The sequence below is a fragment of the Pogonomyrmex barbatus genome, unplaced genomic scaffold (assembly GCF_055798465.1).
Source record: "Pogonomyrmex barbatus isolate J1 unplaced genomic scaffold, ASM5579846v1 scaffold14, whole genome shotgun sequence".
In the NCBI taxonomy this organism is placed as follows: domain Eukaryota; kingdom Metazoa; phylum Arthropoda; class Insecta; order Hymenoptera; family Formicidae; genus Pogonomyrmex; species Pogonomyrmex barbatus.
In genome coordinates, this window is record NW_028297110.1 from 942,557 (window position 1) to 957,073 (window position 14,517).

General features: G+C 35.2%; 2 protein-coding genes across 5 annotated transcripts in view; one reads left to right on the forward strand and one right to left on the reverse strand.

The window, feature by feature from the left end:
* Positions 1 to 14,517, forward strand: part of pyd (zonula occludens-like protein polychaetoid) — a 62,469-nt gene that overhangs the window by 31,739 nt on the left and 16,213 nt on the right. Inside the window, exon 1 of one of the 4 annotated variants that reach the window (XM_089073026.1) lies at positions 8,893 to 10,102. The exons of the other annotated variants lie outside the window; for them this stretch is intronic. Within the exon in view, the coding sequence (XP_088929152.1) occupies positions 9,692 to 10,102 (411 nt within the window). The 5' untranslated portion in view covers positions 8,893 to 9,691. Of the gene's footprint in view, positions 1 to 8,892; positions 10,103 to 14,517 lie in introns of those variants that run through there. 4 annotated transcript variants of the gene reach the window in all.
* LOC105424881 (facilitated trehalose transporter Tret1-like) lies at positions 486 to 8,265 on the reverse strand. Its single transcript, XM_011635364.3, has 3 exons — positions 5,066 to 8,265; positions 1,579 to 2,455; positions 486 to 1,314 (listed from the first exon to the last, which is right to left on the reverse strand). The coding sequence occupies exons 1-3, from the start codon at positions 5,226 to 5,228 to the stop codon at positions 843 to 845; spliced, it is 1,512 nt and encodes a 503-aa protein (XP_011633666.2). The 5' UTR covers positions 5,229 to 8,265; the 3' UTR covers positions 486 to 842.

Here is a 14,517-nt window from a genome sequence, read left to right on the forward strand (position 1 = left end):
AAAGGGGTTTGCATTATCGTTTGTTGTAAAATCCAAAATTTTGTAAAACCGGAAAAAAAAATTAAAAGAAAATATAGAGATAGCTCAACCATTTTCTTCCCACGAACGTGGGAAGAAATATGTTTTTATTTCTTTCTTTTTATTTGTTTCTCTTTATTTCTTAACATATTTGTATTTCTCGTGATAAACGTGTAACGCGTGACACCCAGTGGATGGAATTCACTTTACATCGAACGTTAGTTTGTCGATAATATCGTTTATAAATAACATAAATTTTTGTTATTTATGAAAAAGATAATGATACTATATACATAAAATACTCGAAATGTTTTTTTTTTTTTAAATAGCTAATTCATCATGTTTGACACATTTTGTTTTAATGATTTTGTTTTAAAAGTGGCGAAATATTTTTGAGGAAAATGTGGGATACAAATAGCGTTACGAATTATTCGGATTAATTTTTATGAAATAATTGAGAAATAAGATTTCTATAAAAATATCTGATATTTGTATTTCATTTTCCATACAAGTTTGATATTTCAAATATATATTCAAATATATATTCATATGAAATTATTGCACAGATATATACATATAAATATTTACAATACTCGGCAATCATTCTTTATACGATAATTACATGTAAAAAAAGAAAAGGAAACTCCACAAACTCATCCAGTATTTTCTTATCATAAATATGTCTTTATAAAAAAAGAAATGTAAGATATGTCCCCCTCTTCTTCGGCCTTCTTAGGACTTTAGCGTTTCGACCTCCACCGACCATCATTCCTAATCTCGGCGTTGCAAAAGTGCGACAAGGTGAACGCAGAATGCCAGAATTTTCAGACTGGTTCAACCTGATACTTCGTTTTCGACTTTTGTCTTCGTTTAAGCTTAGTCTGTATCTCCTGCAACGTTTTGCCCTTTGTTTCTGGCACTACAAAGTATGCGAAAATCGCGGACGCGGCGGTGAAGCATGAGAATGTCCAGAAGGTCGCGGCCTGTCCCATCCTGTCTTCCATGGTCGGAAACAGTTTAGTGACGACGAACACCAGGCTCCAGTGCACTACGATGGACATACTGCTGGCAACACCCTTGGTTTCCGGCGGAAATATCTCGCTTATTACCGTGAACGGCACGGACCCGTAACCGATCGAGAAGACAATGTTAAAGAGAGCGAGGCTGGTCAGTGGCAACCACCCAAAGGTGCTCACGTCACTTCCTCCGTCTTTCAATCTGAAATAGTAACCCAGGACGCTTAGACAAATGGTCATCATCGTTCCGGATATTACCAGGAGCGGCTTTCGGCCAAATCTGAAGAAAGAAGACACGGGATCGATTTTAATTACACATAATATTAACGCGTTGTGTTTCTTGTTTAAAACTTTAAAAATCAAAGTTTGTGAAACCAAAGTAAATTAAAATTAACTCAATATAAGGAGATAAGAAGGAAAAAAGGAGAATGAATGGAATCTCTGAATATTTTATTAACCGTAAAGACTGCATTAATTTTTTGAAGATATTTAAAGAAATTCTAAATTTATTTGCGAAAGATATATCATGCTAAAATGTTCTGACCTGTCGATTACGGTAGCCACAAATATTGTCATCACGACTTCGGTGAGTCCGATGATAATGGTCGCTAGAAAAGGATCGATTGTGCTGTTCGCCGCCTGAAAGATGTTGACTGTGTAAAATAGAACCGCATCCACGCCACATAGTTGCTGGAAGCACATGAGTCCCACGCAGGTAATTGCAGCTTTACGTCCCGCTTTGGTCCCAACGAGATCTTTGAATCCGCCTGACGCGTTCGTCATCCTATCGACGTCATCCTGGAGAACGGCTATCTCACCTGCGATATCGTAATGCGGCCCTCGCAAGATCGTTAGCACCTTGGCGGCTTGAGCCTTACGATCCTTTTGAACCAGCCACATCGGCGATTCTGGCATAAAGAGCACGCCCAAGACGAAGGGTACCAGAATGGCACAACAGGCGGCATTGAAGATCACATAGGAGCAATATGCACCCGCCACATACGAAAACAAGATTCCCGAGGAGAAGAGCAGGGGAAAGAAGGCACCCAGAGCACCGCGGATCGATGCTTGGGCGATCTCACCGGCATAGACCGGTACGAGAACGCAGGCCGCCCCGGCACCGATTCCGCCAATGAATCGAGCAGCGTACATACTGATAATGTTCCCGGTCGTGAGTAAAGCGACCCAGCACGTGGCGAACGGTATAGCTGTCAAGAGGATGGCCCACTTCCGACCGATTCGATCGGCGATCTTGCCGGCCGGCACAGCACCCGCAATTGCACCCAATGCCAGCAAGGACGTTATCCAGGAGATCTGACCTTCGACGAGTTCCGGAAGGAAGGATTCTGATGACGTGAGATACGGTAGAATCGGCGACGTCCAACCAAGTGTTATACCAGCCTGCATACCACCTAGCGCAGCTGAAAATAAAAAAATATATATTCTCATCATCGAAGGAGGAGCTTTTTCAATTTAAGAAAATTGCTCTTGTTGCTGAAAATACGCGAAATAATTGTCAGGTTGAAAGGGAGATGACCATTGATAATAATTTAAAATTATGAAAATATGGCGGTGCGAGTGAGAAGGAATAAAGTCAAATTCAATAACGTGTCTTTTTATTCGGTATTTCTCGATACAGGTCTGGTCTCGTCGGTGTTCGTCGATCGAATTCTTTTGTCTGTTATCCGTATCAGCTCTCTTTTCTCTCTGCCCTTCTTCGAAATTCTTTGTCATATATTCGAATTGTTCATTCTAAATAACAAATATCTTACAGACAAATATCGTTTCAAAGGAGAATCTGTTTATTATTACTGCTGTCTATTGTTTTTATTTTTCATATTCGTTAAATGCTTTACATGTTTTTCAACGTCTCGAAATTCTACTTTATAACCGCCTGACAATACAGTCGCGAAATATAATTATCGTTCCTAGCCAAATTACAAGAAATTACAATTGAAGAAATGAATTAATTTCGAGCTCGATCGGATATTGATTCATGGAATGCCTTTCGCATTCGCATATATTTAATAAATGATGATTATTTGACTGAATGTTGCCGAACGAAAAACGTGTGGCCGTGAGAGTTGTGACGATGTAATCGCCACAATATGTTCTAAAAAAATTATCTAATTTTAAATTAATGATATTATATTTTATTCGTTAAAATAAAATGTGTTGAACATATGCTGAATAATTTCTATAAAAATTTTAGAAAAGATTATTTTGCATATTACATAATAATAATAATATTTATGGTTAATAAATTGATTAAAAAAGTTTTGAAGGAATAAAACTTCGTTAATTTATTTATCTGCAGTAAAGAAATTTTTGTGTAAAAATCAGCTATGACTTCTCGAGAATCATAACTTTCTCAAGACAAATGTTACATATAGATAAGTTGCTGATTCAGTCGTAGGCATGTTTGAAATCGTTTCTTTAGATAATATCGATATCGTGCAGCACGAGACAATCTGTCGGCTACACACATGTGTTATGCAACGAAACGAAAGAAGCAGTACATTGATCTTGGTTAAACGGTCAAGTTTTTTTGGATAGTCATTATGGTGAGGAGGGATAAAATTTATATTCTTATAAATAAATTCTCTAAATTTATATTCTTCACATGATTCCTAATTTTACAGCATGAGCAAGAAATGCAGTGTTAAATTTATACCTCTCTATGAAATTTATTAAATTTTTTTTTTATCTTAATTTGATTAATTAATCTTGGAAAATACGAGTTTTATATTTAGATATGCTGACAATTTTGCAGTTAATAATTCTTTATTTTTTTTTTAGTGTGAAATATTTTAGTATTTGCGCGAAAGAGAGATTATTTATTAAAGTTCTTGACACATGTGATACCGAATTATCTTTTTATGACAATCAGATTATTTATTATCAACAGTCTGACGGTTGAATTACAGTATTAATTATTATACATTTATATATATATTTATATCGATATTTTATCAATTTTTCTTCATGATGATCAGACTATTTATTATCGATAATACAGTTAAATTACAGCGTTAATTATATAATATTTTATTAAAATTTTTTTTACATATTAAAGTTCCTATTAATATTTAAATATTTTTTTTAAATATTTCTTTACTACAATTAAATGAAATCTATAAAAATAATTTTGTTAATTTTTGCTCGAAACACTTAAAACTATTTCGAGGTTTCTGATAAGAAAACATTATCTTATACGGTATGTAACACAGCATTTTGATTATAATATATAATATCTAATTATTACTATTAGTTAAAGTATTAAAATAATGTTTTATCTAATAAGAAATAACACATAATAAATTGCATTTAATTTTATAATTTTATATTAAAAAATAGAAGGACAAGTATAACATTAATTTAGCTGAAAGTTGTCATGTGATTTGGTCTTATCTCCAATTAAGTGAAAAGTCCACATATTTCGAAATAAAAATTTAATGTAAAATACACTGTTGACTATATAGCTATAATATTTCTCGAATTTTACGAAAATGTGTAGTTTTTATTTCAAGAAGAATCTCGAAGAACAATTCCGGTTTTTAGTTGAACAATTTTCGCGCATCACGGCACGATTAATCTCTTTTAATGAAGCTCTAATTTGACGGTTAAAAATAAACTCTATTGCGAGTATAATAGAGTATAATCCATATTACTTATAAAAAGATAAAGCTACCTTTCCATTCTTCAGCATGAATAATCAGCATGAATTCTTTATCATTTATGCTTATAATAGAGTGTTTATAATTGAAGCTATTTAACATGATCTTTACTCGTCATAACTTATCTTTAATATAGTTTATTTTTAAAGAAATAAGGAATAATCATTTATGTTTGTTTTGTAAACATTGTTTTGATGGATATGATAATTTAAGTGCTTCTGCCAAGAACGTATCACGTTAGTAGATACATGCCAGAAATACGGGCCAACATATCAAAAATACGTGCCGGTACCGAGAAGTTCAGAAGATCTTATATAAATTCCGCGCAAAGATTATATTTATTAGTATACTCACCGCACAAAATGACTAGAAACTGAAAGCGTTTTTTTCCATCGCTAAAAGAGACAGAATTATTCAACACTTGTGACGTGCGCTTTTTTTTATCCGATAAGGTAATGAGAAAGGGTTTCAACGTCACGTCGTTAACGCACGTCGTCGTGGTGGTGCCCATCGTCATCGTGAAACGGGATTGAAGAGAAAGAGAAAGGGAAAAATCCTTAGAAGAAATCACTGGCCCGCGATTATCACAAACGCGCTAGTTGACTGTCACGAGATAAAAACCGAAAAGTAAAACGTGCTCCGCACCGCGTCGCGTCGCGCTTTCTTTGGCTCGCTCGTTATTCCGATGCGTATTATATATCGCGCCGATTTATATCTCGAACGAACGCTTATCGTTGCATCTTCCCCAGAAAAGCGTCCGATACCACCAGCGTGTCATTGGCGTTTGTTAGGTATACCCCGCGAGAGTCTTTATCTGCCACGCGAAGGATGTCCGTCTATATTAATACTGTGACTTGAAAGACGATGATGAAGACCCAATGACGAGAAGCCGTGAGATAAGCCGAATCTCTTAATTGAATCTATAATGTCGCGTTTTGTTTCTTTCCGTAATATTCGTGTATACTGCACTTATATGTATTCCTAGCAAACATATTTATCTTAAGTAGCAGTTATCTTCTGTATGAATTTTATGGCTCCGTTGTTCTGCTCGAGTCGGAGTAATAATGGAAAAAGTTTCATTTTATATTTCAGAATTTTATGCTAATTTATTTTATGCTATTTATATTAATGTTCTCATATTTTTATTAAGAAAATGGTTACTTTACGTACGTATATAGACAAGTTACCTTTGAATTTGTGATGTAATCGAAAAAAATACGATTTCCAATAAAAAAAAATGAAAATGTAAAATGAGATTGATTTAAAAATTTTAATATAAAGTTTTGTAAAACAATATTATTTTTTTTATCTTTTATTTCTCTTTCTTCACAAAGAGAAATTGTTTCAGTTAAACTATTACTATTATTATTACTATCTTCTTAAAAATATTGTATATTAATAAAAGAATTCACGCGTCATTGGAAATACATTTTTTTTTTTTAATGTATTTCTGTTTAACTCATGAATCTTGAGAAAACTCTTGAATCTTGAGAAAATATTTGCGAATGGAAGTGAAATTGGAGACATTGCTTGCTCGCGAGGTCAAAAGAGAAACATACAAATGAAGAATAAATCTTACTTGTATCTAAAAAGTTACTATTTAAAAGTTTCAAGAATTCTTTTATTTCTTCCGTATTATTGCAATATTCATCTAAGGTTTAGAGAATGTTTCGTGTTCTAAATTAAATTTTATACCGCTGTTTATTATAATTTTTACACACACACACAATCTACAACATAGAGTTGATTTTTGAGAAAGCAGTAGAAGTGTAAGAAAATAGGCAAATGACACATAAATAATTAGTCCAATATCTATATATTGGTAAACACGCGTTACAGCTCATTATTTTTGAAAATAGTTATTTTATTTTTATTTAATAGGTATTTAATTTTTTTCATAATTTTTATCTTTATATCTATATATTGGTAAACACGTTACAGCTCATTATCTTTGAAAATAGTTATTTCATTTTTATTTAATAGTTATTTAACTTTTTTAAATTATAATTTTTATCTTTGTAAATATCGGAATATGTATAAAACGTGCTTTTTATTTTACGTTTAGCAACAGACAAAATGCATATTATTGGCATGAAATAATAAACCGAAAGCTAAATATGGAATTAAGACGTTAAGAATCATAACGCGATAGTCTGCTTTCGCAAGACAAAGTTTTGCTAAAAAAAGCGAAGATGTATGCTATCTTGAGAGTATTGATCGTCTTTTTCAAATACAAAACCCGCTTTATTTTAATTACAAAAATTTTTTTATATTTTGATAACGTTATACATTTTTACTTGTATTCGAAAATATGTTTAATTTTAATTTTTATAAAATTAATAGCAAAGAAGAACGTTATTTTTGAAATGATTGACATTAATTAAAATTAAATTTTTGTATTATTATTATTATTATTATTATTATTATTATTATTATTATTATTATAACATTCAACAAATTTCATTAAAGTCATTTTTTATCTTAATTAACAACTTTATAATTGAATTTTATTGCGCATACATCTTCGCTATTCTTTTTTTATCATATATTGCCATTTCGCAAGATTGACAGTAAAAGCGTTTAATGTGAAAGAAAATTCACAAAGTAAGCATAATGTGTACGCAACAAGAATAAGTCGCTGTATGTGCCCCAATCTATGTAACAACAAATGTGTCAATATATACTTCTGATGGGCGTTGTCGGCGATGAGATATCGCATCATTATCTCATTACATTATAGACGGTCCATATTTGTCGCCATTGACGCACGGACTGATGTATGCTAATGATGCAATAATGTACGTCTTGCACGTTAAAAATAGGAATATTCAATTATTCTTTGTGCATCAATCCTGTATGAGATGTCGTAATATTTCTGAGAAATGCTGGAATGTAGCTTATGATTAATTATTTAAATATCAAGCAAATATCAGATACGTTTTATATCGCAGTTCTCGAGTTACATAATATATAATAAATAATATATAATACATTAAAAAAGATTTCAGATTCAGCTCGAATTTTAGAGTTAAAAATATAATTGCTGTTTAATTGAAAAAAGATCTTGTAAAGATCTTGTAAAGATCTTGTAAAAGATTTTGTATATTATAGTTTAACAATAAATAATAATTTTGCCAAAAAAAGTAATGAAACACTTATAAACTTTATAAGACTTATTACTTAAGAACGAATCTTCTTAAGTATCAAATATTAAAATGACTCTTGTGATGCACATTGGCATGTTTTGTTTTCGTTTACATTAAGTGTTCTACCTTTACCTTTCATCTTGCGGAAGAATAATAAAGAAAAAACAAGAGATATATGTAAGCGTATATTCATGACACAATTATGGCGTCACACATTCATTGTTAATTTGAGAATATAAGTTATAAAAATGTGAAAAATGTACGTTTTCTTTTGTTGCATGTTTTAAATTCTTGATATAATATCAAGAATTAAAAGTTTAAAGACTATATCAATACGTCCCGTCTTATCTTTAAATTAATATATTCCGCTACTTACTTACATTTAATTGAAGAAATTGGTTAAAATCATCGAAATAGAATTAAGTTTATCAGTTCTGCAAAAAAAAAAATAAATAAAAATTGATGCAGTAAAACGGTTACGAAAAGGAAGGAATTATAATAATCTATAAATTCTTTTGAAGAAAATGTCAGGCGTGAAATGAAGGATAAAATTATAGGTATATTGTATGAAATTCCGCAAATATCAATCATACGAATGATTAATAGATCTTAACGTTATCAACAGATGTAGAGCAGACTACACAGAATGATTAAAATGATACAGTTTACGATACTTGCTTTTTCGTGTCCTCGTTAGATCGCAATGCTGAAGCAGCAAGGAAAACTGCTGCAGATTAACGTGAATTTTAAACTGTGAAAATTTTATACTTAAAGTTCTTCGAGGATGATCTTATTATTTTATTTAATTTATTATTTACAGAATTGTCAAAAAAATTTCTCGATTTTGTTATAATTTTATTGCATTATCGAACCGACTTCATCACTGTTGAACATTTTATTATTTTTTTTTTATCATAATCTAACGAGTTTGAGAAATTATTTAAAACAATGAATAATATCTTGAAATTGAACGAAGAAAGAATCAAAGTTGAAATGGAAGTTAACATTTTCAGTAGCTTTAGTTTCGGAGGAAATACTTTTAGCTTCATTCGTCGTGTAAAGCTCAATACACGCGTCCTTTAATGGTGCATCCGATGTAACCGATATCAGTACGATGAGAAGTGTGATGACCTCGTTATCAAGAATCAAGGTAAACATCTTTTGTCTTACATAAAAGGCCTTCAAAGATATCGTTAGGAGACAGAAGAAAATAATTCTTTCTCTGAATGTAGCGTAAAATAGCACAGTTTAAACTATTCAAAATACACAAAATAGAAAATTTATTTACGGTACATGATATTTTTATTCTTTCGCGCGATGTTCCGTCGTGTAAAGGATAAAGCAAGCTTTAACATCTTCGACATCTTGAATATTTTGAGAATTAAAATATGCACATGTAGGAAACATCGCGACCCGCCATTTATCCGGATAATAAGAAATCGTCTGAATAATATCTGCCTCGGAATATCGCGTGGGAATTGAATTTGCACGTAGAGGCGAACGAAGGCGGAGATTATCCGGTCGTGAAACTCAATTTGCCAGCCGGCGGGCTAACGCCGTGTGTTTACGCGGCAAACTTTTTCCGTGTCATGGAAGCGCGATGAACGTGCGGGGCTTCGCGCGATCGATCGATCGATCGAACATGTGACCGAGTCGCGGAGGAAATCACGGGGGGATTCCGGACGCGGTGTCGATCTGGTACGTGTCGACGATAAGCCATGAGCCGCCCCCGTCGCACATGGCACATCGCGATGAGTAACGCCATGGGCTTTGGTGTAAACGCGGCGACGGCAGCGGTTTAGTGGTTTGTTCGAGCATCGTTCGAGTGCATCGAATGCGCACCCACGACTCTAGCAGTTTCCGCGAACGGGAACTCTCGTCGATCATCTTCGATCGCGAGATCGCTGATCGTGCGACTCTGCGTCGAATTTTCCGGCGTGCAATTGGGCCTTATGTAATCGGTTACGCGCATTATCTTAATATAATCGCGTGGATAATCGTTCCCGATGATGATCGTCGGCGTTGCGTCCGAGTAAAGTCCGCTCGCATAGTCGTCAGTATGAAGAAGATCTTGCGCAAGATCTTCAGAGGTAAAAAGAAAAGACACGTCGTGAACAAGAGGACGCGGCGAACCACGAAGGCGAGAAACGCGAGCAGGACGCACGAGGCGTGTTTGCTGAAAGACGATTTCCTCTTTGGCGCCGGTACGCGCAGCTTGAAACGACATCGACGCAATAAACACAAGGTACGTGGAGGAAAGTGAGAACTGAGTTTCGAAGTCTCAGCACTCTCAAGTCAGCGCATAAGTCAACGGGTTTGTTGCGCCGACGGTATCGGTTGTATAAACGACGTTTATGCTACCTTGAGACATTGCAAGCTTCTGCGACGAGAGAAAAAGAAAGGGAGAGAAAGAGGGAGAAATGTATTTTCTCGACGGAGATGTATTTCTTTGGACTGAATTCAGGCGTCTCAAAACGCCAAGGCTCGCGTAATGTCACTCGAGAACAGGTGTTGAAACATGCGGTTGTAAAATTCCTCTGTATAAATCTATTGCGTCTCTGCGGTAAACCGAGTAAAGTGTCTGAGGATCGACGCGGTTTGTGCAACCAACATCCACGCATCTATGTCGCAACGTGCGTGCATGCGTGCGTGCGTGCATGCGTGCGTAGCGTTGCATGAACCGGAGACACTGTCCAGCTATTTTCCGGCCTACCTATTCTCTTCCGTTACTTCCGCTATTTATGCTGCCATTATTGAGAATGTGCCTCCGTTAAAATACATCTATCTCTCTATGGGACAATTATTAATTGTCTCTTTAAAGAATGTCGAAGTTTAACTCTTTTCCTCGAGTACAATTTATTTAGTGTTTCCAGATATGAATGATTCGCTGAATGATTCGAAAGTTTCTTTGTACAAGAAAGGCATTTATCGCGAAAATGAGATGCGAAATGAGGGTCGTACATATCGTTGTGCTGAAACCGACGGTTGTGCCGATTTGTGCTAAGCAAGTATATGTTAGATATGCATTTGTATGCTCTTTAGATGACTGATACAAGAATAAATGTCATTTATATATTTTCTTTTCCCAAATCTATTTTTTATCATAACTTCTATCGTTATTATTTTTTAAAGATAATATTTTGGCACAATGTTAGCACAACCTGGCACAATCGAGAAAATTAAAAAAATCGCAAAGTGGGGGGCTAGCTTAAAATTTTTTTTTTTTTTCATTTTTTATGACATTTGTCACATTACGGTTTTAAAATTCGAGCACAATGTAGCACAAATCTAGTACAATTCAGCACAACTCTCAAAATAAGTTATTTCTAAAAGTGGGGGCTAACTTCTAATAGGTTAATTTCACGGGAAGTGACCGCATAATCTGACACACGAGCGTTAGATATATATTCGTGTAGCGTGTTAGATTGCACAGCAATTATCCGTCCGCCTGTTTTATTCGTTCTTCTTTTTCATAGAACGATCCAAAACATGCCGCAAGCATTGTATCTCCGCGTAAAGAAAGCAAGAAACTCCAAGAAGAACACGTATGTTTAATTATGTCGATCTGTTTTTTTTCGACGTGGAATTTATTACGTGAGTCTAAATGAATACTTACTTGTTTTATCAGACACTGTTTTCATATTTTACAAATGCCCTTCGACAAGATGACAAATTAAGGAAACAAAAAAATGTTGAGAACAATAGCGTTATCAGAGTCGTAAGAGTAGAAATGGCACAAGTAGAAGAAGTAAAAAATAAGTGAAAGAAGTTTGAAGAAGTAAGAATAACGTCTCACATTTTGGGTTTGATTATTTATATTTTTATAAAAAAGCGAAAAAAAATTTTCTATAAAAAAAAAACGAAAAGGAAAAGATGAAAGTGCTAGTATCGTAGACACTAACGTTTCTAATCTGACATCGACAGATGTGGAATATGCATTCTATATCTCGCGACTTTCCAACCACGCCGTAATAATTATTGCGCTTTTACCTTGTTAACACTTTCGACATCGCTTCTCTTTTCACTATCGCGAAAATGTTTATATTATACAGTTTTAAAAAGAGATTCGTAGCGGTAAATTGGGTAAAGATTACTGAGATCGGAAAATCATTCTCAAATTTGATACAGAAAATACTGTAATGGTTTATTACATATATTTTATCGCGTGCAACACGAACAAAGTACCCACATAAAACTCTCTAAATATACTGCTTCTACTTTTACGCACGCTTTCAGAAATTTCAAAATAAGTCGAATTTATATGAAAAATGTTGGGAATGAATGGGCGATTAGGGCACACTATTGACGTGTCGTTCCCTTTTTACTTGCACAATAGCGCGGGTGTGTTGGCTGCCAATCGCATTAAATGCAGGTAAACGAACGAACAAGTGAAAATGCGGGGAGGTCAGTGAGACAGCTATACAATGTGTCCAGAACTTCCGATCTCGAGAAAAATTTCATTTAAAGAAAAACAACATGATCCTAAAATAATGCAACTGAAATTTAAATGTTAGTCTAGACAGTATTTATAGCCCAATTACTAAAAAGATCATCCTAAATATGAAATATTATATGGTTATTTCATTTCGAATGATATCTTAGGATCGGCTGAGATTCTAAAATTAACGACAATCTTAAATGTAAGATTATATATCGTATTATATCGCTCTACTATTCTATTATTTCTTCGAGACGAAGTAAAGAAGGTAAAAGTAAACGACATATAGGATAAATTTCTCTGATATTTTTATTTGTATAAATATATAAAATTATATATAATAAATTTGTTATACGTGTAATTCAATTATTACAATTTGATCTTTATCGAATTAATAATTGGATTCAATTTCGCCGGGGGGTTCGTAGGGGTTAAGCTTTTTCTTAGATTACATCAAAAATAAAACTCTGAGATGTGCGTGTGCGATGAACATGAAGCGCGAAATTGCGCACCTAATTACGAATTAAGACAAGCAATCAGCGGCTTGTTAGTTCCTCGCGCATTCCTTCCGCGGCGTTAAAATATAATAATCCGATGGGAGCCGGGCACCCGGTATAAGATGAGAGATCTTCAAATACGCACCACGCCCTCGTGTCGTCTTATCTTCCGTCCGACTGCTAAGGTTGAAGCAGCTACCTGCCGCAGGCGGCAGGTACCTAGATCTACCTGGGTCGCGCATTCCACAGGAAATGTCCTCAAGATTGGATCGGAGGCCGAAGTTGGCGATAGGCCTTTTTTGCCCGAGGGAGTTGACGAAAGATTTTCTTTCTTGCTCTCTTGTGAATGACGTTGCTCCTTGGCAAATCGAGCGTGCCCGGTCGTCGACGCGACTTTCATCGCTCCTTGCATTTCACGCGCTCTCGCTCGTGCATTCGCTCGCGAGCGGAATGCCGCGATTATTAATTCCGTCCTATCGTCATCGTCATTTTCTTATTATCGCCGGGTGCCCATCGTATTTTTATGTCTCTTTCGTACGTCGTCGCAAGTGACGATTAACGAAAATCGAGCGGAATAAGTCGGGGGGGATAATTATTGGATTATTATAATCGTGCGCCCACGCCGATCACTGTCAACACACTGACGATTTACGCAACCGATTACTCCAGACCGATCGGTAACGATTCTAGAATCCGGTTTTCCCTCTACGATACACGACGCTCGGCAGAAATTTTTCCGAATGCTTGAATCATGCGCTGGTCGTGTACATATCCATGAGCGTTTTACATTCCTAAACATTTGCACGGAGCGCTGCAAGGTTGTTACTTGCAACGCTTACGTGTACCTCATATTTAATCCTATATAATTCAAGGTCTACTCGTATTTTAAATCTCTTTAAATCTCTCATTGTCTTGAGATAACTGAATTATCTCACGATTTTATACAAAATGATCATTCATTTCAATTCATTTAATACCAAAATAATATCAAAATTTATTTGTCTATTTATTTTATGCGCGTTACGTAGGACTTTAGCTCTTTAGTCCGATTTTCTTTTTAGTTTATTTACGTCGAAAAGAAAACGATCGGAGATAGACATTGAATGGAAAAAAACTCCATTCTTTTATCGAGATTCTTTCGAAACGGTAGGAATCAAAGGTGCACAAAAACTTGTGCACACAGACGAGTAGAGTAACGCCTTTGCATTCCTCGATTCACGCGGCGCAATTCATATTCTCGTCGACACGCTCGAAAAGTGGTACGGGCAGCCCCTCGTCGGGATTTTCCCTTTCGAGTCCGTTATCCGCTCGTACGGATTCAACGCGATGGTTAATCAGATTCATACGTAATGAGGCACGCACTATGGGAAGCGAGCGCGATTTTTCCCATATAAAGCGCGCCAGTGTAATCTACACCGATCGCAACTGGAACGATACCGCCGCGATTTGTTTCAGCGGCGTGATCTCACGTGATCTGAGAGCGTTTCTTACCTTACGAGTTTATGAAATTTTATGAATCATCAGCCGTTTCCGAACATGCCGAATAGACAGGCTGCACTGAAACAACTTTCTTTCTGGAAAACGCGCCGGAACCTGCGGCTCCATTCTGCGGAATGATAATTAATTTGAGATTGTACACACATTCACAAGGGGAGTGAGTTTAGACGCACATAGAACTCACAAGAAATGTAATTAGACTTACAAATCTACGTGTGAAGAGAAATA